The 27,951-nt window shown below is 40.5% G+C and overlaps 1 protein-coding gene across 5 annotated transcripts; it reads left to right on the forward strand.

Moving 5' to 3' along the window:
- The first annotated feature begins 4,249 nt into the window (after window positions 1-4,249).
- si:ch211-272n13.3 (ankyrin repeat domain-containing protein 26) lies at window positions 4,250-27,881 on the forward strand. Of its 5 annotated transcripts, none has more exons than XM_058644771.1 (45): window positions 4,250-4,679; window positions 5,329-5,621; window positions 6,780-6,894; window positions 6,993-7,166; window positions 7,479-7,585; window positions 7,849-7,986; window positions 8,516-8,676; window positions 8,806-8,832; window positions 9,110-9,146; window positions 9,231-9,297; window positions 9,382-9,433; window positions 9,525-9,721; window positions 12,018-12,222; window positions 12,664-12,728; window positions 12,811-12,901; window positions 13,144-13,248; window positions 13,703-13,761; window positions 13,853-13,922; window positions 14,000-14,044; window positions 14,181-14,447; window positions 14,535-14,636; window positions 14,705-14,775; window positions 15,111-15,971; window positions 16,983-17,158; window positions 17,560-17,772; window positions 18,356-18,386; window positions 18,489-18,630; window positions 18,810-19,023; window positions 19,158-19,341; window positions 19,437-19,583; window positions 19,726-20,188; window positions 20,395-20,900; window positions 21,035-21,187; window positions 21,327-21,502; window positions 21,836-21,929; window positions 22,084-22,110; window positions 22,514-22,591; window positions 22,800-22,934; window positions 23,029-23,141; window positions 23,280-23,427; window positions 23,548-23,838; window positions 24,565-24,800; window positions 24,965-25,199; window positions 26,892-26,937; window positions 27,021-27,881. In XM_058644771.1, exons 2-45 carry the CDS (start codon window positions 5,422-5,424, stop codon window positions 27,149-27,151), a joined length of 7,155 nt encoding a protein of 2,384 aa, XP_058500754.1. In that variant the 5' UTR covers window positions 4,250-4,679; window positions 5,329-5,421; the 3' UTR covers window positions 27,152-27,881. The 5 variants fall into 5 exon arrangements, with proteins under 5 accessions (XP_058500754.1, XP_058500757.1, XP_058500756.1 ...); XM_058644774.1 differs by having other exon boundaries at window positions 12,667-12,728; XM_058644773.1 differs by lacking the exon at window positions 27,021-27,881 and adding an exon at window positions 25,634-25,691.
- Window positions 27,882-27,951: the final 70 nt, after the last annotated feature.

The raw sequence follows: 27,951 nt of genomic DNA on the forward strand, positions 1-27,951 counted from the left end.
GTGAGGCTACAATCCTAGCTACTGTACCACCATTCCTCCTCCACATCAATCCATAAAGTCTCTTTAGATTCAAATTATTATTGTTACAAGGGATCATCTATTTACAGCAGTACAACTTGAAAGCCCAATTGACTTCCTTCTTTCAACCCTTTGATTCTGACCCAAAGGAAATCCATGGCCCTTGCTCGCAAGTCAGCCCTTGCTGGCATTTCGTCAAGTCAGTGATGATTGAATCGCAAGACACATAACGATCATGTGACTTATGAAAACATGCTCTAGGTTTACCGGGAAACACGAGACCAAGTTACTATAAAGGAGAAAAATGTGTCGGCATATGAAGCAGTCATTGATTTTGTAATGGTTAGTATTGAAAATGGCTCATTATTGAAACTATGAGTTTATTATTAATGTTTTTATATGCAATCATGGACAATCCTCCAAAAATGACCAAGACACTGGTGTTATTCTCCTCCCCACACCCGAGGCTCAAAGCCACCGTAAAGACTAACATCTTTAGCAGGTCTTATAGAGGGACCATGTTTATGAGGTGAAGATAAGCTCCTGAGAAACAGTTTGGCAGGAAATGGATCCACCAGGTCACTACTGTTTAGACAAGAAAGCAACCCCACATTGTGAACAGGATGGAACCATATTACATTAATGTTTTTCTGTGTTAAGGCTGTCAGATAAACCACATTTCATTTACTGGTGGTTGAATCAATTGTGTGAAGTGCAGATCAGCACCGGCCATATCTTCCTTTGAACCATGCTGAAACTTCAATAAAAGGTCATAAAAGGTCATAAAATACATTTATATACATACATTTATGCCAACCAAAGGGATGAGATGTACACATTTTGTGATCATCTGAAAGTGTCAACGCAAGGTCAATTTAATCAGGTCCAAATGCACAACTTTTGATGTTTTTTTTTTGTTATCATTCTGCTTTTGTCAACAACATTTTTTATAACCTTATTAGTATTCTGTGATTAGATTGTGTGCATGGAATTCACATTAGCATGCTGACATTTAGCTCAAGCCAGTATAAGCCAAGTATAAGTATAGTGCATAAATACAGCCTCAACTCACAGCCTGGCTGTTGTTAAACTGTAGATTATAAAAGATTATCATCAATTGAGTTAAATATTCCATTGAAAGGAATTAATCCTGGACTTCAGGAAGAAACCCCCCCCTCTACAGCCTCTATTCATTAGCGGGACTGAGGTGGAGAGGACAGACAGCTACAGGTTCCTGGGACTGCAGGTAACATCTGACCTGAGCTGGGCTTGTAACACCACAGCCACAGTGAAAAAAGCCCAGCAAAGAATGTACTTCATCAGGCTGCTCAGGAAAGCTGGACTGAACCACCGCCCTCTCACCCTGGCCTACAGAGGACTGATAGAGAGCATCCTCACCGCAGGCATCACTGTCTGGTACGGGAACACCACACAGGCAGAGAGGAAGGCCCTGCAGAGAGTCATAAAGACTGGGGAAAGGATTATTGGGACAAAACTTCCTACCATGGACTCCATGTATACGCAGCGTTGTAGGAAAAGAGCAGAGGGAATCATCAGAGACTCACTCCACCCCGCTCACACTCTGCTCAAACACAAACGCTGCAAGTACAACCTGAGGCACAGCAGAGCGGACAGCATCAAAACACACAGAACTCGCTTTTTTAACAGTTTTTTCCCGGCCACAGTCAGACTGATGGCAAATCAAAACCACTGAACTCTCTGTAAATTACCAGACACTACCTCACCTAACCATGTGTATTATTATGTGCAATATTCCCTCCCTGATAAATGTGCAATGTCAGAAATGTGCAATACACCCCATAATCTGCTGTATAACTGTATATTTCTTTATTTTTTATTTCCCCACATCTTCGACATTTTTTTATTATTACTTTTATACTTTTATATTTATATTTATCCTTAAGTGTGTTTATGTTTCGTACTACTGACTCGTAGAACCCGCACAAGATTTCCAATGTGCCTGGACTGTCTGTTTAAGCACAAATGGCAAATAAAAACCTTGAACCTTGAACCTTGAACCTTGAAAGCAATTATTTAAGTGATAGTTTCAATCGCATTACAGACCTTGAAAAAATGAATATGATTGAAATAGTAAAAAAACAAAAACATTTAACATTAGTTATGTATTAGAATGAGATAAACATTTTATAAAACGTTTAGAAAAGACAAGTCTCAGGCAACAAACAGGATGGTGGATTCAGTCCACTGAAGGATGAGAGTCATTCTTTACACAAACCCATATTACAGAGTGACACATAATGTCAAACAGTCGCAGGCTGATGCTCAAGGCTACTCTTAATATCTCAGTCATGGGTTTTTAGCAAGCATTCAGTTTGTGGGGGTTTTCATTACTTAAGTGTAATATTTGTTTTTTTTATTTTGAAATAATGGTGCAAATGTCTCGTTATTATGATTATTTGAATACATCCTAAACACACACACAAAAACTCTACTCCACAGAGTGGAATACTTAGCCTCAAATGGGATAGTTGCTTGTTATAATAGAGACGTTCGTTCAATGAGACATTATTTCTATACATCTATACTCAACTGTAAAAAGTCTACACAATACAACTAAGCTTTTGGGAGATTAGTGATGACAACTTTGACGTCACAAAACACGTGCAACATGAAATTAATAACATCTAAAAGGTCAAAATATCCCAGCTTCGAGAAATTGGTGACATCAGAGGCACAGGTGGTTATTAAGTGTTGACCCCAGATATCGCCTCTAATAACTGGCTGGTTCATCACACTGTGCCCAGTGTTTTTCCTGAAAAATGTGTTTATTTCGATGGTTGTTTGTTACTCAAACTGAGGGTCTAAGGACAGAGGATGTCACTACATGTACAGATCTTAAAGTCCACCAAGGCAAAGTGTGATTCATGAATTTGGGCTATAGAAATAAAATGGACGTGTATGTGTTTGAACAACATAATCTGGTTTCTATTAGAAATAGAAATATGAGAAACATGTCTAATAAAATAGCATTTCTTTTTCTTTTTAATTATGCAGTAATATTATTGCATTTACTTCTATCTCTTCGTCTTCTTTGTCTAATCGAAAGCACTCTTTTGGAAGTGTAACTCACAATATCAATTATTTCTCTGTTCAACACAATGGTAATGTGATTTCATAACATTAGACTTCTGACACATTATGTCGCTGTGCTATTGTGCTGCAGTGGGATGCCTGTTTGTGCAGCTATGTTCTAATGGAGGTGGAAGGACTTAATGACCATGAAATCATTTTTGTCACTGTGCTAATTTCCACTAAAATTGTAATTATTGCTCCGATTTATGACACCTGAAAAAAAGCTCTCACTCAACAGCCTGCTATGACTCATGGTTAGACATGGTCAGCCTTTGTTTGACTTTTGCAACTAGACATGCAAAGCAGTCACATTAACCAGTCACATTGGCCCCTAATTCTAGGAAGATTTGTGGTAGAAGATGGGTTAAATGCAGAGAAGGAATTTCCCTACACACAACAACAACAACAACAACAACAACACCATTACTGTCTTGCCATGTATTCGTTCAGTCAGGGCTGTAATTGGAGGACTTGGGAGATTCAGTATTTTGTAGGCAGGTCAGTTGATAATTGCACATTTTTATAGATTAGATTAAATTCAGTACATTGTTGTCATTGTGAAATTATTTTAAAAGTGCATTAAGTGCCACCCCAAAATAAATCAAAAATGCACTGTGAGCTATTTATCAAAGTAAAACAATCAACAATTGCAGGAATCTACAGTTTGAAGTGAAGTGGTGCCAGCTTTTGTGTAATGTGAATTGGGATTGTAAACTGAAATGTGTGGAATGTTGTGTGAAAGCTGCAGCAAAGCAAATTGTATTTCAAAGTTAATATTAAATATTAAATATTAGAATCAAATATATTGGCCACACTCCAATGAGAGTAAAAGTGGAATGTACATGAAAATGTGTGCATAAAACAATGAATATGTACAGAGAGTTGCACGTATGTGTGCAGTTTGTTTGCTGCTACGCCACATATTTCTATTCTACGATAAATGTCACCATCAAGTGGTGAATTTGTAACATCGCTGAATAGCACTGTAGTCCCTCCGTGACACGTAAACCAATCTTTGCACACACCGAAGCCGCCTATTGGTCAGTCAAAGCAGACGCGAGCGCAGACTAATCTCTGATTGGTTGCTTGAAAACCAATCAGCCAGCAGGTTTTTCACGGGAGCAAGCTACATGTTAGCTTTAGCTCTGACTCCTAAAAATCAACAGGTTAGTGGTTTAGCGGACCACTGTGTTTAGTGCTAGTTCAAAGGCTTGTGTAAACTAGGTTAGCATCATGCCGGTGCAGGCTTCGTAACATTATTCCCGTGTTACGTCACAGCCACCTGAACTTTTCTGACGTTTGCTAATTAGCAATAGGTAAGCAAAGCTAAGTTTGGTTTCACCGAGGTTAGCGTTAGCTAACTACTCCTGCACGTTTGTGAAAGGAGCAAAACAAGTATCTTTGGATAAATTGACCTTTACAAACTATCCCCTGTTTGAGCGCTGCAGCGAGAATCTCCTCAGTGTAACAAACCCGGTTTAAATGTGGCGGTATGGTATCATTTGTGAATTGACGACGTGGGAGGCGCAGCACGGAGCCAACTGAAGGTACGTAATGTTGCTAGGCAACAAATAATCTCTAAGTAATTTTTTTCGCTGACCAAAATTTGTATTTGTTTTTGTTTATTTTGTATGTACGCATGAATTTGACACTAAACTATGTATTTATATAAATCTTAACATTAGCAATTTGGATAACCTGTGATAGTTACGTTAACCTATCATTTGTACAACCAGTTACCATAGTAACGCACCACAAGATGTGGCCCTGCGCTCATGTAAAGAACACTGGGTGTTGTTAGCTAATGTAGTCGTGTCCGGTTCTACATACACCTTAAATCGATTAGTTAATGAAACACTAGCGTGCTTCGTCAAACCCAGAGAGGACAGACGCCCTACGTAAGGTATGGTCAAACGCTAAGCATGGGCTCCGTGTAGCCTACTGTTAGCATGACAGCTGTGTTTACTGTCACCTAACGCTGTGTTGTTAAGTAATAAGATACTCGACATTTTGCCTCATGCTTTTCTGCATCTGTATCCGAATGCCGTGTCTTGCATGTGGTGAAGCAGACTTTACATCACTTACTGATAAACAGTATTTCTGGTACTTCATTACATCCTATATGTAGCAAACCACAGTGTTCTCTGCACGCCGGCTTTAAAGGTTCTTAATCCGCTTTGCACGTATTATTTTTAGGGATGGGAGAGCCACCTGCGGTGATCCTCCAGCAACCGATGGGTGGCAGGTAGTGACGGTGCAAAAAACAATGCCGTGCTGCTGCTGCATACAATGAAGAAGATATTCAGCTTCACCAAGAAGAAAAAACACTCGTCTGGTACCCCTGACAGTGGGAGCGTGCTTTCCCTTGGATATGACCTGAAAGAAAAGGACCTCGGGAAGGTTCACAAGGCCGCCTCAGTGGGCGATGTGGCAAAGTTGAGGCAGCTTGCTAAAAAGAATGACATCAATCAACTTGACAAGGAGAACAGGTGAGTGGCATGAAAGCAAGTTATGTCATCAAAATTCCTCTTTATAGGATTAATTAATTGTGCTTAAAATGTGCAGGAGGAATACACACAGGATGTGAATATTGTCACAACAATTTATTTTACACTAGTTCATATGTACAACAGTCATCTATTCATCTTCTACCACTTTATCCTCCACATGAGGGTCGTGGGGGGAGCTGGTGCTAATACCAGCTGACATAGGGTGGGTGTACAACCTGGACAGGTCGCCAGTCCATCACAGGGCCTTGATATTTTTAAGTGTTAATTCGGCATAATGTTTTACATTTACTACTGGGTAAATGTTGAACTGAATCTTGACTTATAAAACTGGTACCACAAATCAAAAGTCACAATTAGATACTTAATCCAAGTCATTCAGAAGAGCACAGCTTTACAAATGGAGATTTAGGTAATTCTCAAGGTTTTGAAATCACATTAAATCTATATTCATATGTTTACTTACAAAAGTCTCACATGTCGTGGCTTTTGTGTATCATAAATCATATGCAGTTTGGGATATATTGTAGTACGACAGTAGTGTAATCTTTTGGTATAATTGCTGGCTACAGCAAACTAGCAGGCGTTTTAAATGTGCAAGTGAAGTGCACAAAACCACGTTGTGCCTTTTTCTCTGCTTATGTTTCATGGTAGGCTCAAGTTAACATTTACAATTAGAACTAACTGTGCAGTGTAAGTGTCGGTGCATGAGGCACATCACAGAACAGCTTTAAATAAGGTAACAAAAAACAGGAGCTCAAGTTCTCTCAGTGAAATATTATTCATCATCATCACTCTATTTTAAAAGCAAATGCATCATAAAACAATGCTGTTTGTAATTACAATATAAGTATTGAATGTCATGAAATCTCACAAATCATCTCTTAAGGTTTGCAAGTAAATGGAATATATGTTCTTACTGTATGCCATGTATCTATCAAATGAATATAATACAGTATAATAATAATAATAACTGTGGTCTGAAAATCATTGATATATAGTCTATGCTGTATTATGTCAGTATCAGAAATGCAATTAAACTTCAAGAAATGTTATTCTTTGGATGTAAGATCGTATAAAATGGAAATGCTTTATTAAGAACATGGACACTTACATATTAAGAAACTCTCTCCTTTGCAGAACTGCTCTTCATATTGCCTGTGCCAGTGGACATGTGGATGTGGTGCAGTTCCTCGTTGAAAGCAAAGCCAAGCTTAACCTATGTGACAATCAGAATAGATCTGCCTTAATGAAGGTAACCCGAGATGACGAGACTTAAAAATGACTCTTAATTTATGTAAACTTCTTAAATCACATCATAAGTCTATAACAATTATTTTTTGACAATTTCAGGCAGTGCAGGGTCAGCATGAGCGATGTTTGAGCATACTGCTGGAGAATCATGCTGACCCTAACCTGGTGGACATCAATAGCAATACAGCTCTACACTTGGCAGCAAACATCCCATCCCTATCTATTGCTATCCTGCTGCTACAGCATGAGGCTAACATCAATGCCACAAACAAGGTGAGTCCCTTCCACCGTGTACTTTATCATATTTCTCAGTCAATACAAAGTTAGTACCATGATGTCAGATATATTTGCTGTTCCAGCTTGGAGTCTGTGGTAGTTCATGAGAACTTCATGGACTCTTTTGGGGTTTTCTTCACAAATATTATTGTGCTTAATCAGGCATGGCATAGCACACCATAACAATAATATTTTAGTAAGCACACCTATTCCTTTCCTTCCATTGAAAGTTAAATATGCTTACTGTGAGAAAGATAGGCATGACGCCTATCCTTTGTATGAGGTTACTGACTGTAAGCCTTTTTAAAGGAGGGATTTACACCCCTGACTGTGGCTGTCCGTGAGGACCATATTGAGATGGCTGAATTTCTCCTCAAGGAGACTGCTGATGTGAATTGTATGGACCAAGGCCAAAGGTAATGTAGACATATTTATTTAGGAATAAATTACATGACTATCTGTGGGCACATTTAGTCATAACTAAATAATACAATTATAATGAAGGCAGAATTTCATTATAATTTGTCATTTATGTGCTCATGAAATTACTGAATGGCTTACAAATACTGATGCGTTGTAACATCAGCATTTTGGTTGCCATTATCATTGCTAGTGTTTACCAATTGCAAGATGGTCCCAAGTTCACAGTTGGGTTTTTTGTTATTATTTTTCCCTGCAGGTCTCCATTAATGATTGCTGCTGGCAATGGACAAATCGGTATGTTGCGGCTACTTTTGCGGTTTAACCCAGATGTAACGCTAAAGGATTCCAAAGGATGGTCAGCTGATGACTACGCAGTAATGAACGGACATCATCCGTAAGTTGTTATTTACTTAGATTTGTTTTCTTACGGGCTGCATGGTGGAGTCGTCGAAGCAAAGAGACCTGGTCGGAACAAGGTCGCTTTCTGCATGGAGTTTGCATATTCTTTCTATGTGTGTGGATTTTTCTGCAGAGGTTAATTGGACACACTAAATTGGCTGTAGGTGTGAGAGTGAATGGCAGTTTGTCTCTATGTTTTGGCCCTGCGATGGATTTGTCCAGGGTGTATCCCGCCTCTTGTTCTATGTCAGCTGGGATTGGCTCCAGCGGCCCCGCGACCCTCATCTGGAGGATAAAAAGTGGAAGATACTGAATGAATGTATACATTTATTCTTAGGTTGGCATATCACCTGTAATTGTTAGAGCATTTGTGCTGTGTAAGTTTAATATTGAACTGAGTCAAACCACTGAAGCCTATGGCTAAGAGAGAATAACAGCTTTCTTTGGGATCACTGTTTATTCTCACGTCTTATTTGCACACCTGAAATCCCAGCAGCACATCAATGCCCCTGTTTTTTTTTTAGGTGTTCCCTCCTGATCATCGAGCACGGCACTCAGAGAACCTGTGGGCCCTCCCTGTCACATCAAGGCCCAAGTAAAAAGAAGAAAAAAATGCTGTCGGGCAGTCCTTTCCATGATGTTGAAGCAGGCTTCTCTTTGGGAGGACCAGCCATTGACAAAGACGGTAGGGATATGCATTTTCATCTCATAACAACAAATGTTGGTCGCATGAGAATATAATGAATGCGTCTATTTAATATTGACTTTGATTATTTCATTTACTCCGCATGCATAACCACTTGACTGGATCTAGAGCATGGAGCAAATCAAGCAGGGGGAGGTATTACTTTGTTTAGATGAGTTTTGTTACTCAAAGGCTGTCAGTTTTCTTGCCAGTGAAGATCACAAATGGTTATTAAGAAGCATGGATATGTTTGTCTTTAGGAAATGCATTTTGCTAGGCTGCCTAGATTGTAGAGCTTTGAGCCCTAGGACTTTTCTGCTTTTTAAGATTTAGATGCTCTCAAGATGATGCAGTTTGATAGTTTTGATCCTAAAATATGTCATTGTGTTGTCATGAAGTTGATTGTGATTCAGGTTCCTCTGCTTTGTTGCAGACTTTGAAGACAATTCTCAGTCAGAGTCACTAAGTCGGTGAGCACAGTGATCTACTTGCAATCTGCAACATACTACAAAAAATTGACCTCCCGTCTTAAATTGTTTTAATTCCCTCCTCAGGGTTTCAAAAAGTGGCACTGATGAATGGCCTTCGTCTGAAGATGATGAATTGATTTTAAACAAAAAGGTTGGTGCCACTTTTTTCACCTTATTCTTCTTTTAATTCTGAAATGCTGTGACTTTTACCTTCATTTGATTTGCTGTCTTTCAGAAACCACAGAAAGTAAACCTAAGTAAAATGATTGCATCTAAAAAAGGAGAAGGTACTGAGAATTCCTCAGGATTAAGTGTAACTATTGATCAATTTAGTATGTTTTTTTTGGTAGTAATCTTTTATCCCTGCCTACCCTGTAGCTCCAGCACTGGCTGATAGATCCTTGAGCTGTACAGAATCTGAACCAGAGTGTGAAAGTAGAGTCCAGAGAATCCCGTCCTTTGAACAGACTTTGACATCCAGGAACGCTCTTCAGCAACCAGTAGATCCTGCTCCCATTTCCTTCCTTGCTAAACCACCCCAGATGACTTCCACCCCTCGTCCTAGCTCCCGAGAGGTAAAATATTTGTGTTAAGACATGTGACATTTGTTTTCTCTCTTTTTTTCTTAACATCCAACACAAGCAGACATGGTAGCTGAGCAGGGGAAAAGCAAAGACTCTGAGCAGCCGTCAAGCAGTAAAGCAAGATCACACTCTCAGGAGGGAAGCCCAGAAGCAGAAGATTCTGAGGATGAAGTTGGAGAAGAAGAGGAGGAGGAGGAGGAGGAGGAAGATGATGATGGAGATGATGATGATGGAGATGAAGAAGATGATGATGAAGACGAAGAAGATGATGATGAAGACGAAGAAGATGATGAAGAAGACGAAGATGAAGAAAGTGAAGAAGAGGAAGAATGTGAGGAGGAGGATGTGGCTTCTGCAGAGGCCAATACTTCTGAATATGAAGACACTCAAAAACATTTGGTCACTGCTGCTCCCAAGATTACAGATGCCACTGATACTCAAAACATACCTGGCACTGACATCCATCACAATGCAGGAACTACTCCTGGTAATACATATGCCTCAGAGGTGGTTGCCCAATCAGACACTCCCTATGATGCCCTTGTCCATCCAGCTGGAACAGCAAACTATGCTCTGCCAACATTAAATGTTGAGGATGACTGTGTTGTGTCAGCCATTAGGGTCGAATCTAAGTTTTCTGATGAAGAGGACAGCCTTGCAAAGAACAAGCCAAAAGACCACAGTATAAATTCTCACCTAGGTCCAACAGGTGAAATAGCCAAGACTGAGGAAAGGTCGGATAAAGAAATTGAAAAGGATCTTGATGAAGATGACGACTCCTGGAGCATTAAACAAAACAATGATACAGTATGGAAGGACAGTGATGATGACGAAGGTAATCAAACAAGGGCATTCGGTTGCAACAAATTACTTGCCAATCCAAAAAATGCGTTGCCAGATTTTAGTGCAGAAAATACCAACCGTGTAAATGATGCTGAAGATAGTACTGTCCCCAAAGAGGGGAAACGCAGGTCATCCTGGGGTTCTTCATTAGAGGACAGTGACACTGACCCTTTCAAAGAACATGAGGTAAAGGAGGTGACATTTGATCAGAAAAGTGATGTTCAAGCATCAGACTCCCAACAAGAAGCAGCATCACTGCAGGAGAAAAGCACATTACCTCAACCAAATGAAGACCATGAAGATTGGGACTCTACTTCTGAATTTGATGAAAATGATAAGGGCACCTTCATCAAAGGTGAAGTGGTTTCACCAGGTTCTAAAATAAATGTAAAATTAACTCCGATGGGAGAGCAGCACTTTTCCAGTTACTGCCAGGGAGAAGTTGAAGAAAATCATGAGAAAGAGGCCAGTGATCCGTCCCCTGCACTGTCACTAGAACCTGGTGTTGAAAACACCCCTATTAATCAAATTCTTGAAAATGAGCAAAGTGATGATAGTAGCTGGGATGATGAATATGAAAGTGATGAGTCGGAAAAACTGAAGAAAATGGATGGAGAGGATGTTGAAGTTGCAGACAGTGCTGACATTGCCAGTTTGAGGTCACCAAAATCAAGACACGCAAGTGCAATGAACAAGACTTCAGACATCGAATCTAGAGCCAATGATATTTATGAAGATGATGATTCTATTATTAGGAACTATACTGAAGGTAAAATGGAAGAAAATCAGGTCGGTTATGAAAGAGGCGATCGTAGCAATGATGATGAGACAAGTGAAGTTTCAGACGGCAGAAAAGAAAATGTGCAGTGTGATCTCAACAGTGCCACAGTCGAAGAATGTGAAGAAGGAAATTATTCTGATGTCATGATCGATGGAAACGACAAATCAGCAGATGAACACACAGCTAGATTAACAGCAAATATTCCTTTAGAAAATAAAAGTGCCACTGCTCCCCATGGGAGTGTCTCACCACAGAAATTTAATGAAGAACACAATCAGCAAAGCCCACCCACCAAAGAAGATGTCGTTATTGGTCGATGCCATAATACAGATGGTAACAAGTTATCTAAAGTAGTGTTACTCCAGACTGACATTGACAGTGTGGATATAGACTCACCTGATGAAGCAGGGAAAAACCCACAGTCAAAGAAATACATTGAAGACCCGGTCTCTCAGGTAAAACTGGACCACAACGAGTACATTTTAGTTGTACAGCAGCACTTTTTTGTTGTGAAATGTTGTTGTCTAAGAGGCCTAAACTTACATCACATTTGTATTGATTTGTATAATTTTGTTCTCAGTATAACTAGAGATTTCTGTTCATCAGAGATGCATGTTTGTGTTATTTAAACATGACTATTAAGACTATTTTCTTTTTATGCAGAGAGAAGATTCCACTGAGGACGATGATGATGATGATGACGATGACGACGTTGATGATGACGACGACGATGACAATGAGCTAGCGAGAGATGAGGAGGAGGAAGGAGAAATCTCGGATGAAAATGATCAGCCTGCAGAGAGTGGAGAGTCACTTGATGCCACTTCAAGTGTTCCTGAGACAGAAGTCCCTAAAGATAAGAAAAGAGGTTAATGGCAGATCATTTATCATTGCATAATTGACAATTCTGTGATCTCAGCGTGTGGTATTCACTGTCTCTTACTTAATTTACAATTCTGCCCACTCTTAGCTGCTGTGGCTACCCTGAATAACATAGCAACAACAAATATTGTAGCATTACAGTAACATAGTATATTGTTTCTACTTTCCTTTGTTATAAAAGTATATGATTTTAAATGTATTAGAATTGTCTGTGCTCTTGGGCATCAATGCATGTTGGCACCAAACTACTGTGTTGGTGTGGATGACTGTCAAGAACTACTGTGGTCACATGGTAAAAAAAAAAGAAGAAAGAAAACTAAGGAAAGTGAATACAGTCCTGGCTGCTCTTGTCTGTGTTATCCTGTGTTGTATTGCACTACTTCTTACAACTCAGTTGTTTCACCTCAATTATTTTGAATCTTTTAAGCAGATTTCTTGTCTGAGCTGGGTCTAGAGAAGGGAGAGGAAGAGCAATATTCTTGGGACTCTGAGGTATAGTGACGTCCCACTTTTGAAAAGCATGAAGGATTAAGTCTGTCGTACTCATTCTCACATATTGATTTTCTCTTTGAAGTCCCATTGTGAAAATCCTGGTATGCCAGAAAAACACTCCACACACACTCAGGATCAAGAGGAGGCGCCTGTTGCTGAACAAGTGACTAAAGGTGTATTTTATTTATTGATACTCTTTTTTGTTTTAAAGGAATCAAATCATTCCAGGCCCCATTTCATGCTGCAGAAATTTACCTTATGTAATCAAAATACATGTTTAAAATGCATAAATGCATGCATTAATTTGATCAGTGAGAAATATTTCAAGCTTTCTGTTTTCAGCATACATATTATTTAGTATTTGTAATGGATTATAAAACAGCCTTTCGAACAATATGTTGCATTTCTCTTGTAGACTTGTTTTATATTCCCTCTTTTTTAAGAGGAGAAGGAGGCAATAAGACGGCAGTTCTAGTGCCTCGGAGGAGTGTAGACAGGCCAAGAGGCAGCCAGGGACAGGGTAAATGTATGCCTTGACTCACACAGGTTTGAGGAACAGCATGTCAACCATACCAGAGGCCTGACCATCACTTCATGATCATCGAAAGAAAATGCATGCAGCATACACTACTGCATCCCTCCTGCTACCCCATTTTTCCCAAATTTGGAACTTAAAGGGTCACAGGTTCTGTTTTGGTTTAAGGTTCTTGCATTCTTTTTTTGTCTCCCTTTATATTGTTAAGTGGCTTGTCAGCATTCTTGGCTGATGCTGAACTTGTGTCCCAATAAGACCAGAATGGGGTCCAAAAGTTTGTCTGGTGCCAAACCATGTTTTCTTTATGTTGATTAACCATCAGCACATTTGCATGGGAATGCAGACTCACCCAGTATCACCGGATAATTGTTTTATTTCTTGCAGCAGCAGTTAATTGTGTTGTCTCAATGATAACAAACGTGTTTTTCTTCTATTGCAGTTGGAAATGGTGATAATAAAATGGAACCTAATGCTAAAGATGACACTCCACAGAAAGTGGTAGGTTCAGTAAATAAATGGCATACAAGATAAAACAAAAAAAAATGTGTCCTGTTGGAATGAAATTTATAATAAATTTCCTGTCTACCAGACTGAGAAGGCAACATGGGAGACACTTCGTGTTTTGAACAAACTTACAGAGGACACTGACCAAAAGAGAGGTAAATAAGACAATTAGAATTGCTAAAGTTATCTGAAAAAGAGCACTTTGTCTTACGACTTTGTTTCTCATTTACAGACCTAATGGAGGAACTTGGTCTGGGAAATGTCGACGATCTTGAAGGTACATTTACAGTATTTACATATGTACACATACACACATATTTATAGGGAGAGAAAGACATTTTGGCCTTCTATTTTCAGCAACATTCATCGTCATCATATCAATTTACCTAAATATTCTTCTGTTAATGTTACAGATGCATCGGATTGGGACTCAGCCAGTACAACCAGTAAAAGAACACTGCCTGGCCGCAAAATGGCCTCCCCTGGACTCGATGAGTTTCCAGAAAGCCCCACTTCATCTGTTAAGAGACGGGATGAAGATGCTTCACCTGCAACACCCTTGACACCGCAGAGGAGCATCAACTCTGACACGAGATTGCCGAGCACATCCCCACAAATCTTACCTCAACCTCAACCTCGAGCGAGAAAGATGGTTCTTCAGAAACCAGAGGGTGAAGAAGGTACATTTTCAGTGTGTTGCTGTTTTTAATTTTTGTTGAGACCAAGCATTTTAGCATATCATTTATCATTTTTCTTGGACTACTCAGAATCAGATTGGGAACCAGATAATTCACCATCCGCCTCTAGTACAACCAAATTTGACAATCAGCTGCAAAACACCACTGAGCTTCAGGTCGTGACTATACAAGGTAAGGCTCCCAGTTTCTTCAGCCTCTGTGCACACATGCTGTCTGCTAATCACACTTTGTCTCCTTAGGTTTTCCTGAGCTCTCGTCAATGGCAAAAGGCAGTAAAAGTAACAGCCAACCAGACGAGCCTCTGAATAAGGTGAGAAATATCCAGAATGTACCATGTTTACAACAATCTTAACATCTTCAATCCACACTGAATCTGGTCATTGCCAAATAAGCTATGACTTGTATCATATATCTTCCTTGTAATACTTTTTGATGTTTAAATTATATGTTTTATCATTTGGTTGGCTTTTGTATTTCATAATGAAAAAGTAATTTACTAAAATAAGCTGTGATTGGCAATGAAATGTCTATTTGTTTTCGCATTTTTTGTGTCAGTATTGTGTGTTTAATTTAAAATCAAAACTTGGCTTTTGCATTTGTGTTTTGTCTGTGTTGTGTTTTTCTTGCCCACTCATGCCATCAAAGAAGAAAGATGATGCAGGAGATACATGTGAAGTAGATCTAAATGATCCACAGCCATCTGGCCTTGTGGGGACTGACAGAGGAGAACAAGGTAGAGATCAACACAGTTCTGAAGAGCAGGGTAAAAATAATGACGACATCCCGTGGGAGAAACGTTACGAGAAGCTCTGGGTGGAGGTGGAGAAACAGGAAGTAAAATCCACATTCAAGAATGTTGCTGGGGAATTGAAAGAGAAGTTTGGAGAGCTGCTTAAGTCACGATGTTCAGCAGAAGATGTTGCAGAAGATAAACAGGCTACAGCTGAATCTACATCTTCAGAAGACACATCAAGTGATGAGGAGGGCGACATCATTGTGCGTCCCACAGCTAGAGCAAGGAGTACTGTCCTCCTCACCATACCTGAGCAGAGGGAGTCTGGGCTGGAAGACTCTCTGACAGAGTCAGCTGACAACTCTGTGTGTGATGACAAGATGCAGGTCACTCAGCTGCCCGCCAATCATGGCATCACACATCAAAAACAAGGTCTTACTGATGATCTGGAGAAGTGCAGGTCTCCTTCACCAAACTTCTCCACTCCCAAAGATCATGCCAGCACAACTTTTACCGACAGTCCCATCATACCCACCTCTGATGTTGATTCTAGTTCATTAAAAGACAACACCAAACTTGGGTTGTTCCACCAGCAACAGACGGACGACCAAATTGCTGCTCAATATGAAGCTGAGATGTCCAATGCAAGTTCAGAGGAGGATCCTGGGGAGGCCACCAAGTCTTGCCCCCGCATTCCAAGCAGATATGTGACATCTATCCCAGGAGTTTCTGATGAGGAGCTTGAAGAGGACATGGAAAGGTTTAAACATAAGGTAGGGATGCTGAAGGGTGTCTTCCTGGATTTGGAGAAAGAAAAAGGCCCAGCTACAGAAAGAGGTAGAAGATGGCCGCCTCTCCTATAGTCCTCGCTAGATTGTCTCTGTTTCACTTTTTCTTTTTCCTTTTGTGTACTTTTTGTTTCCTTTACCATTTCAAAGGGGCCAGACTGGCTGTACATTATCCTCAAACTTACATTATTTCTGTTTGTATGAATATTCATCGTCGTCTTGTCATTGTCATTTGTGTGTTCATTTTTTTTGGTTTGTTTTAGGTTTGATTTCAAGTAGAACTGATCTTGCTTTCTCTCTACAGCTTTGCCTATCGAGAATTTATAAAATTGTTTTGCATTTTTAACTGTGTTTCTTATGAGTGACTTACTTTTCATTATGCATGGACTTTGCATGCATCTTTACCTTGCACAGACTCTCTGGCTAGGTGATGCCTTCTTTGCCTTTGAAAGAAGTGCAGTTGTGATGACATTTCAATTGATGGATTTTTGTTTTAACGCATGTTGTGCGTAACTAAATAGTTATAAGTGCAGGTATCTCCTGTCTCTGGAATGCATTGTTTTGTTTTACCGGTCTTTTGAGTGTTTGGAGGTCGATGTAAAATGTCAAGAAAGTACATTTTAAAAAGACTCTTTGCTAAAGAATTTGGCTTTTAAATTCACAGAGATGGCAACATTTAATATTACATAGTAGTGTTGAAGTCAAGCCATTCAAATCAGACTATCTAAACCGTTTTTCAGTTTAGTTTTTGAGAATGTCACTGCATTGCAGTGTATGGAATTGCGTGTCTTAGTAATTAACTGGAAATACTATGTTAAATACAGTAACCACACTAAGGTGTTAGGTCTCAGAAAGCAGGGTTGACACTGAATTATATATGACAAAGTGTACAAGTACACGCACAAATTGCATTGTAAAATAGGCTGGCCCCAATTTGTTTCAGTGAGGATGAACATTACAAGTTCAGCTGTCAAATGTTTGCCTCTGTTTTTCCAGGTTGGCAAAGAGGTGACACAGACTTCCGTGGAGGTACAAAAATCCAGTGCTTCCTGGGATTCTGGTGGAACGACATTGGAGAAAGCCGGTACTGAGAAACTTGAGAGCAGGATAGGATGCGTGTCGAGCCCAGCTGGAGCAATTCACCAGAAACAGCAGCCTGCAGACACCAAAAGGTATGTGTTCGCCACATGTTGTACATTTATTGGCCATGAGCAAATGTTGCTCTTATAATTGCAGAACAAAACAGCCATACCTCTCTCCTAGATGTCCAATTCTGATTGTATCTACTTTGCATTACTCCTATTCAGCCACATTACTTGTCATTACTTGTTACATGTCATACCTCTGATACTGAGGGGCAATATGAGCCCTTGGTATATACAGTAGGTGTGTAATATAATGTACTCATGTAGAAGTCATGTAGAGTCGATGTGTCAATGCTTGTTGATATGCTTTATATCCAATCCTAATGTATTTAATGATCTTTCTTCATTTTTACCCCAAAGTGCCCAAAGAGTAGCTGTCACAACTCCCTCCCTCCCTCACTCACTATCAGATTTATTGCTCTTTATAGCACCAATGGGGCACCAGTGTTCTCGCATCTCCCACTCCAGCAGAGCCACGGTAACAACAAACTGGAGGGACAAACTGTAGAGACCGTAAAGCTGGAGCTGGTCAGAGGGGCCCGGCGCCGCAGAGCCCCTCAGACTAACACCCATGTTAATGGAGACCCTCTCTCTGTGTTTGACGATAGCACTTTAAGTGATTTGTCGGACGATGAAGGAAGGTATATATGCAGTATGCCGCTTATGTGTATCGGTTGAACCCCTTTTTCACTAACCTGAAAGGTGTGTACAGACTCAATGCAAAGTGAAGTGAAAAAGTGGAAAGAAACTATTTGTTGAGAAGAGAAAACTACTGGAGGGCAGGCAATTGTTAAGTCATCTGTCTAACATTTTTCATGCTGAACAGATCATTTTTTGCATATCTAATACTTACTATACTTGTTTTAATGGACATATAAATAAGAGTAAAAGGTAAAGGTGTAAAAAAAAAAAAGGGTTAGTAGACCTCTGAAACTCCTCGGTGGTCAATTTGCTAAAATGTACCACGGTTTGAAAAAAATATCTTTGCATTCATTCTGAACAGACATTTACACTATTGTTGGTGGAGATTATTAGTGTACAATCTGTATTAATTCATACTTTTTGTCTCCCTATATAGTTGCATGACTATTCATTGATTTCTCCAAAACTAGAACTGTATACTGCATTATACCATCATACTTCAGCCGCTCTGTAATCCAACTGGATAAACATTAGTTTTGCTGATAACCCCGTTTTTCTTCCATCTGTGTTTGTTTGGCTCAGGTTTCCAAACAGTGGACAACAGAAAAATGAGGTAAAACTCCACTTGTGCTTTTAAGTGGCCTCTAGCTTTGTTTAACAATGCATAATGGGAAGCAGAAAAATAACAAGACCACATTTTTTTTTTCATGTTCAGGGCCAGGAGGAAGCGGAGTTTGCAGAAGACTTTGATGAACTGACTCAGTCTTCAGACACAGCCACAGATGACATAGACTCTCCCACTTCAGGCTATCGACATGCATCTGTCCTCATTCAGAAGCTGGACTCGGCTACTTTAGGTACAGATTCACCTGATTTAAATGCTAATTCAAAAAATGATGTGATTGTTTGTACACCTTGTTGTGAATTCATTCATGTATTTTGCAGTACTCGTACTTTGAAAGCAAGATCTGCTTTCTGCTCATGAAATGGTGAGACTTGGAATGGTCCTTTTAAATGCTAATATTTAATCTCACAGATTCCAGGAGCATGGTGAAGCTCCAGAACATTTTTCATGAATATGAGCGCTCCATCCAAAAAGCAAGGAGTCGCCATGGGTACCTGACCGACAAGGTGAGCCAGCTGGAAGTGGAGAGAGCAGAGCTGAAAAGCTCTCTCGAGGAAGTTAAAGATGTTAAGTCTGCCTTGGAGCGCAACCAGCTGGAATTGCAAACTGAAGTCACGAACCTCAAGTGAGAATCAGTTCCTTTACTTGAAAGCTAGTCAGTCCACATTCCTTGCTATTGTCTTTCTTTTTATTTGTGTCCATCCATACCCATGTTTGCCTCCTTTGACTTACCTTATTGATTCCTGACACTTTGCGTAGATTTCAGCTCAGACAGGAGCAGGAAAACCGTCGCAATGCTACCATGATGTACAACACCATCAAAGATAAGCTGAGGAAGATAGAGGAGCAGCATCAGACAGAGGTTCAGGAGAAACAGAAGGTGGAGCTCACTCTCAGGAACATGGAGCTGGAGATGAGGACGCTGGTCAACAACATAAAGCAGGTACATTAGTTGTTTGTTTGTGTAGTAGTTTTTGTTCGGTGTTCCTACACAGTATGTTATTGTTACATCAGTGCATTTATATGTTAACCACCCAGCTTGAAGAGGATCACAGTGAAACCCAGAGACTGCTGGCTCAGGAACGCAGTGCAAGGACTCTGCAGGAGAATCTGCTCAGCAGTCATCTCCGTAAGCAGCAGGAGATGGAGGAGGAGAACAAGAGGAATAAAAGCAAGAGCTATGAGGTGATCCCGGTAGTCGCTGTGGTATATTTTAGAAATGGAAGATTCATATTAGTAAATGTGAAATTCTGATACAACTCTGATGATAACCTGCCAACTCAAGTCGGCCTTTACCTTTTTGTGTGTGTGCTGTTGTTCATAATAGGCATTATCTCAGCTCACTGAGGCCAGTGACAGAGAGAGGGAGTTGCTACAACAGACTGCTGCCTTACAGGAACAGCTGACCATCCTCAGGGCAGACCTAGAGCGTTCGCAGGCCAACAGCAGTCTCAAAGAGAGCCACATTGTGGAGGAGAACGAAGTCCTCAAGGAGCAGCTAGAAGATGTCCGGCGAGATTTCAAACTCAACAGCGAAACATTCACCCAAACTATCTTCAACTGCAACAACCAGATGACCACGCTAAAGTCTGAGTTAGCTATGACGACAACCCGCCTTGAAAATGAGCGTCAGACTCGTGAAACACTGGAGGTGGAGGTGGAATCTACTCGTACCCGCCTGGCTGGAGCAGTAATGGAGGCTGAGCGCTGTCTGGCAGCTCATGCAGACGCAGAGAAAGCTCTGCTCCGGGAGAAAGAGGAACATCAACGTCTGAAAGACAGATCCACAGGTTAGTAGTGGGTAAAATAGCTGGACATTTACAAACTCCACATTTTAACATTCACTTTCTCATGCCACTGACACTGTTGGAAGAGTGCAAGTGCTCTATGTCTTCTAGATCTGCTGTGGTCTGCATTGGCTTTAGTGGATTGAATTACATTTGTATTGTCCTGTGAAACTTTTGTCCTCAGTCTTATTTAACAAGTTTTTCCACAGGTGAAGCAACTAGTCAGCGTGAGACAGTCAGCAGTCTGTCCCAGAAGCTGGCCAAAGCAGAAGCTAGTGTAAACAGTATGGAGAATGAAGTTCATCGTGTCACCCTGCAACTGACAGAGAAGGGCCTTTTGCTGGATGTGCTCCAGCGTGAGAAGGACCAGGCAGCTGCACATGCCAAAGAGCTGGAAACCGCTCTACATGCCGAGAGGGAGCAGGTCAGCCGTGCCAAAGCTCGTCAAGAGGCCTCCCAGGAGCGACTAGCCCAAGCCCAAAGTGAGGTTATGTTATTACGGCAACAGCTCGAGGAGTCGCAGAACAAAGGTGTTGCAAAGGAGCGAGCTGTGACGGATGCCCAAGAGCGCTTCAGCGACATCTTGTCCAAGCTGCGCTCTGACTCTGAAGAGAGGGTGCAGCTCGTGGACGAGAGAAATAAGGAGCTTGCCAGTAAGGCTGCTGACCTCCGAGATCAGATCTACAGGTTGGAGGAAGAGAAGAATGAAAGAGAGGTAAGATTAGGACTGGAGGGTAAAAAAATCCCTTCAGATATACAGTACTTAGATCTTTCTTCTTCATGCCAGTCAATGATCATGCATTACATCTAATCTAATCTGTGATGTCTTTGGATTGTTTCTGAGCACAGACTAACCTAAGGCAGCTTCAGCAGGAGCTAGCTGATTCTCTTAAAAAGCTGTCAATGAGTGAAGCCTCTCTGGAGGTCAACACACGCTATCGCAGTGACCTGGAGGAGGAGAAGACTCGGCTCCTCAAAGACATGGACAGGCTTAAAGGAAAGGTAATGGCAGAGAGGAGTGACACCTTGTGGCAGAATGTCCTCACCACAACACCAAAACTTGCTGTGCAAAGATGAGTTATTATCATTATTTTTTAGCACTGTTATCAGTTGATGAGGTGGACTTTGTGTCTGTCTGTAGCTGGAGGAAAGTGAAGACAACTATGTGCAGGCTGAAAGACGAATTAACGGTCTAAAGAGCAGTCTGGATGATCGGGAAAAGGAACTCACCACTGCTGCTCAGAAACTCCAGGAGGCGCTGTCAGCCTCAGCTGCAACAGACACCACCATCAAACAGCTGGAGGATGCTGTGCAGAGGTATTTACACACAACACACTCTCACACACACATTGGACTGAAGGATCAATGACTTTATTCAATCAAAATGAAAGCAGGTAAAATAAGTGTACTTAAAGCACATTAATATTTATATTTAAAAAAACATACATATGTGTAGTATATAAATGCTTGGTACAGAGTGTATATGTAAGTGAGTCTTTACTTACTTGAAGTTTTACATTTTGTTGTGTCTTATTTAACTGCTTTTGTTAGTTTTTGTTTTTGTGTGTGCCTTTAAGCTGGGAGTCGCTGCAAAATTTCATCATGTCCTCATAATGACAATAAAGATTCTTGATTCTAATGTCCTGTCAGGCTCGAGATCGAGAATGCCAGGCTGGAAGCAGCTGCAAAACAACAGTCCAACAAAATTGAGTCACTTCAGAAAGGAGCTCAGGAAGCTGCAATGGTGAGTGATTTGTCCGTGCTCGTTTTTCACAGGATCCTGCTTGTGCCATGTCTTCTTCTTTGTGAATTAAAAGTATCTTACAATGTCTCATTGTTGTTGCACTAAAATAGCTGAGTGAAAATTATGAAGTCATACGGTATCCAATCTCTTCCAGCTGTCTGACTGCTCACCTGGAGGCGGGGTTGGTATTGTGAATTTAGGCTCTCTGTGTGCATTTACCGCTAATTTTATTTATTTATTTATTTGTTTTTAGAAAAAAGAATCATACTGTGTTTTAGATGAAAAGCAATTGGGCATCAGGGCTTATAACACAAGATTCAATATACAACAGTAATGGCTTTGTGTAGGTTTGGGTGTTTCTCAGTGAAATCAAAAGGTGTCGTTTCCCTTTAGCCTGATTTTGGTATGTGGGTTCTTTCACTCCTCCTTAATCTCATGCTGCATGATGCATGTTTTTATTTACTTCTTAAGTGTCTCTTACCTTTCTATAAGGACAAGAAAAAAATATAAAATGGGAGCAGGCCAAACAAAAAGACCCTTTTTTTAGTTTATAAACTTTTAAAAGAAAATTCTTATTTCTTCAGGTCAGAGGTCATTTGGAGGACTTGGTCACAAACCTCCAAAGCAGTAAGATGAGTTTAGAAGACCAACTAAGTAGAGAGGTCAGTGACACATTCTGTTTGTTTGTTTTCATTCTCTGACATTTTATTATTGAAACAACACTGGAATCGTTCAATGTTATTTAAAGGGCTGTGTTAATGTGTGATTTGTGGACCAAACATGACGTGTTATTTTTCACAATTAAGAAAAGTTATTTATTATAGTCACGATGCTAATAAAAACAAATACATATGGCCTTTCTGTTTTTAGGTCCAGAAGCACAACGTTTTGTCTCACACAGCTCAGGACTCTCAGGCCTTGTGGGAGGAGGAGCTTAAGAGTCGCTCTAAGTTAGGTCTGCGCTTTGCAGAGCTTGAAAAGGAAAGAGGAGAACTGAACACTCAGGTGATCATACACATCTTCTCTACATGTGTGCAGGTAAATATATATACACTTAATATGATAAATGATATCCTGGTCATTATCGCATAATGCCTAGGTGGAAATCGAAAAGAAGAAAGCCAAGAAAATAGCGGAGCAGAAAAAATCCATAGACGCTCGCCTGGATCAGGAGATGAAGAGAAACACTGACCTTCAAAAAGAAATGTACAGGTGACTCCCATCCTCCTCCTCCTCACTCTCTCCTCACCTGTGGCAGTGACTTTTCCTAATTTTCCGATATTGTATATGATTACTTTATTGTGACTGGTTTATTCTAAACCGGAACTTTTTTGTGCATGTATGTTTAAGGCTGCGTACTCTACTGAAGAATGCCAAGAAGAAACTGCGCGATCAGGATGCTGGTGGAGCGGAGTTTGGCTCTCCAATGAGCAGTCTGCGGATGGACATGGGCAGACACAGTCGGGCTGAAGGCGGCTTCGGAAGAATGAGAGAAAAGGTTTGCCTGAATGACACAGAATTATGATTGATAAACGTTTGTCTCCTTTAAACCCTTGGATGAAGTGTTGTACACCACACACACAGTCTTTAAGACACTCAAACACATTTTCTGTCTAAGGTGGATGACCTGCAGGTGCAGCTGGAGAAGGAAGTGTCTCGCTGCAGCCAGCTAGAGAAGACGAACAGGGACCTCAAGGATCAGCTGGCCTCACTGAAGAGCTTCAGCCACAGTAGTGACCAGTTGGAGAAGAGTAAGAGGCAGCTGGAGGAGGAGGTGTTGGACCTGAGACGCAGAATTGAGGGTGCTCAGATGGAGCAGAGCCAGGCTGAGCAGTATCGTCGTGAAATAGAGGAGAAAGCCAGACATGAGATACAACAGAAACTGGAGCAGGTCAACCTCTTCCTACAGGTACAAATTGTAGTTGGGCAGTTTTGTTGTGTATATGATTCCAGTTGCACTGAGCATCACATGTTTTCACAGCATCCTTTTCAAGCTAATGTTCAAAAATGGAATTATTGTGTTAGTTCAAAACCAATCTTTTATAATTTTAATGTGTAAAATTGTGCTGAAATTGTACTAAATCAAATTTCTCAAAGTCAGACTCACACACCCAGATAATGTGTTTTGGAGTCGAATTATTACTGCATGTATACCTTCAGTCGGACTCGAGCTGACCTGGGTGCGTCACAGTTCCCGTCCCCTATCTTAAGCCCAGAAATAATACAAGAATAACGCAACAGGGATAACACTTTGCAAAATTCATGCTCGTACATATTTGGCAAGGAGACAAACAATTAGGTTTGTAACCGCAGGGTTGCCGGTTCAAATCCTAGGACAGGTTATGGGCTGGGATGCCCTTGGGCAAGGCACCCAGTCCTCCATTTGCTCCCCAGGTGCAGATATGTGCTGCCCTCTGCTCCCGTGCCCAGCTTCTGTGTGTGTTCACTACTGCTGTGTAATGTAGATGGGTTAAATGCAGAGGTCAAATTCTCTTTCGCTAATATGTGTGTGTGCAGAAATAACTCATTCTAATTCGAACTGTGCAAGGAAATGTACTGCATGTTGCAAATGGGTCTACTATATGCAAACCTCCTTCAGTCTGATGGAGTCTGAATGCATCCGTTTGTCTCCCAGTCCCAAGCAGCTTCTCAAGAATCACTGGATCAGTTAAAAGCAGCAAATGAGGCTAACCTGCGCTCTCAGCTGGAGCAGAAGATCCGGGAGCTGGATGCAGAACTGGGCCGGTCCCGCACCACACAGCTAGACAGCCTTAACCAAAGAGACTCCACGCGCACCGAGCTGGAGCGATATCGGCAGCTTTATACAGAGGAGCTGCGCCTGCGCAAGTCACTGGCTGCCAAACTGGACAGGTGAGACCAACTTGATCTTACTTCAGTTCCAACAACGTCTGTCGATATATTTTAGAACATAAACACTGACATTAGTCACTGATTTAATGTTACTACAGCTTGTTTTGATGAAGATCAACAGAACACATCCCTGTGTTATCTCTTGCTATGTTTTCCATTTGCAGGGCCAACACTCGTCTTGCAGAAGCCAATTCCAAGTTGCTCAACGAGCGCAGCAGGTCTTTTATCACTAGCAGCATTGCCAACGGTAGCCTCGGAAGTACCTCGCTGGACGTGGGCGCCTTGGCTTCATCGGGAAATTTGGGGGTCTCGCTCAACAGAAGCCTGGGCTTGGGTCTCTCCCTTCTCAACCCTGTAACTGAGGGGCAGAACAACAGAGTGGAGGACTATCTGGCAAAGGTCTGTACAAGTCGTGACCCGACACACTCAGTCACTCTGAATAAGGTTCGGCCATTTCCACTGCATCATGGTTGTCAGCAGTGATTTTATCTAACCGGTGATGATTTGTTCAAAGATGTTGCTTTTTATAGAGCACTTAATGTGTTGTTAAAACTGCTTAGACTGATTGATCTGTGGCTTTTTGACACGTTACACATCAAATATTGCAGTAAGAAAAAGAAGGAGGTGTTTAAAGTTGATGTAGTGGTTTTCAAAGTTCCCTTAATGCCTCTCCCTCTATTTGAAACCAGGGTTGCTTTCTAATTTTAAGTTTTCCTCACTTCCTCCTCCACTGTGGCTTCTTCTTCACTCTCCCTCGCTCTCGCTCTCTCTCTCCATTCTTTATGGTAAAAGGACTTTACTTCTAACCTCTCTTCTATTTCTCACTCTTTTAGCTTCTAGCAGAAAAGTCTGTCTCTCATCTGTCCTTTCTTCAGCCAGACTCATAATCAGGTGTGTAGACGTGTTTAGCTCAGTGTGTGACTGGCTGCCTCTCCCTTCACTTTGCTGGTCGGTTCACATTTACAGTATATCTACGTTCACATTCAAACTGTGTTCTTTACTGGAAAAAGTTGGCAAGTTTTTTAACTGAGCTATCATTTGATTTTGTTGGTTAAAGCAGTTTACTATATTGTAGAGCTATTTCCTTCATAATGACTTTTTTAAATTTGGTTTTAAACCACATGAAATATTTAATTACAAATATTGGTTCAAGTATGCCTCACAGATTCAGATTCATTTTCTAAAGGTAAGAAAAAAAGACCAATTTCACTGACCAATACTGGTCCGTGAAAAGCTGACCAAAAATCCTATATATTAAAAGTCCTAAAACTGTAAAAATGAACAAAAGCATTTTAGCTGAGTCATGTTTGGCCTGTTTGAATATTTGTTACACAGTTGGAGAATTATGTCTTTGAAATGACTCCGCACAAGTGTGTTGTGTCTAAAATGACTGTATCGGACTAATACCAGTATCTGTAGATACTCGAGAATGTGATATCAGTATTGGGCACAAAAAAGTGGTATCGTCCCCTCTTTAGCATGGATACAAAAAAGATGTATGTAATTTTATTTTGTGATCTACTTTTCATAAGAAACACAGAGTAATTGAACCATCCAGAGATTTCCATGTCTCCTTTTGCACATGATGCATGCATAAGCATGTAAGCTTCGCTTGAGTGTGTGTGTAGCTCAGTACTTAACAACAGCTGCATACCTTCATGGTTTTACATGTTAGTTATCAAGAATGCGTTTCTGTAATGTAAGATCCATCCATATATATTCACCAAAAAAGTCATTCATCATAGGCATTACTGAATAATTTATGGAGGCACATGACTTCAGTTGACCATACTTGCAATGAGATTTAAAAAAACAACATCAAAAAGCCTGCAGTGACTCTGCACTGACGCCTGGCATGTCCTGCTGTGTTTCACATAAACGCCTGGATTTTCCTGCAGTGATTTATTCTTTTTTTTATTGATTTATTCTTACGGTTAAAGTACTGTGTGTCATTAAATGTGTGGTCTTAGTGTGGTGTTTGGTGGTGATGCTCCATGGCTGCATCTTTTTTTTTTTATTATTATTTATAATCTGTAAATATAGTTTTTATGTTGGCTCATTTCAATCCACAACTTTATTTTGTTTTTCCAGATGCAGAGTGAGCTGGATAGAAACATATCTAAAGAACTAGACAATGGTGAGGTCACTGCTGACACATTTCTTGGCAGTTTTGATGAAATGGATGGTATAAAAGTCTCTCTCTCTCTCTCTGGTCCTCAGCCTCAGCAGAGCTGGACGCTGCTTCTGCGCGTCTGTCTCCGGTGGGCTCGGTCTCCAGGGTGGAGCTGGACCCCGTCAGCAGGGCGACGCAGCAGTACTTGGAGGTACTGAAGAAGAACAATATGATCTGACTGACAACACACATCACTGCTGCTCCTGTAATACTCTACATTTTCTATTTCAGCCATTAAAGCTTCATATTTTTAGGCCAGAACCACATGATAATTTTATACGAATTTACTTAAGACTCTATGAAAGAAAAATAATGCACATTGCACTTAACCACTCAGGAACAAAGGGCACGAGTCATATAATAATAATAATATGTTGCATTATCGATGGGTACAATTAGAGAGAACCTTGAAAATATTTGTTCCTTCTCGCTAAATCTGTTAAATCCGAAACTGTTTTGTTTCTATTGTTGGAATATATACTGTATATACAGAATCACACAATGGAGTTTTTGTTTGTGAATATTGGTATATTAATAAGTATTTGGCGTATGTATCTTTTATACATTTTTTTGCCAAGATATGACATTAGGTCTGTGCCATCAAATGGTTCAATATCTGTCTTGGTTGTTCTTTATCAGACTTATTGTTACAATGATTATTTTATTTTATTTATTCTTTTGTTGTTGTTGTTGTTTTTAAATGACTGTAATATACTTGAACGAGACGAGCTGGATTACTCTCTGGCAAATGAAACAGGATGGCTTACTGTGCTTTCTTTTTTAGGGCCACCAAATCCAAGAACACTTGTTTTCATATCGTAAATATTGTAATAAAGCAGGAGAAAACCTTAATGACGCTTGTACACTACAGAAGACTCTAAAACTGTAAATAAACGTGTAGAAAACGATGGTCCCAGTTTTCTCTTCAGAATTTACCATGGTCTATTCTATCGGCCGTTTGTTTAGTACTAATAGCTA

Source organism: Solea solea, chromosome 12 (assembly GCF_958295425.1).
Source record: "Solea solea chromosome 12, fSolSol10.1, whole genome shotgun sequence".
Classification (NCBI taxonomy): domain Eukaryota; kingdom Metazoa; phylum Chordata; class Actinopteri; order Pleuronectiformes; family Soleidae; genus Solea; species Solea solea.

Excerpts from the sequence above, each read along its gene's own strand:
- si:ch211-272n13.3 (XM_058644771.1), top strand. The coding sequence starts at position 5,422 with ATGAAGAAGATATTCAGCTTCACCAAGAAGAAAAAACACTCGTCTGGT. Across the intron at positions 7,586-7,848 it reads TGTATGGACCAAGGCCAAAG|GTCTCCATTAATGATTGCTG; the intron begins GTAATGTAGACA and ends TTTTCCCTGCAG. Across the intron at positions 14,045-14,180 it reads AAATGTCGACGATCTTGAAG|ATGCATCGGATTGGGACTCA; the intron begins GTACATTTACAG and ends TTAATGTTACAG.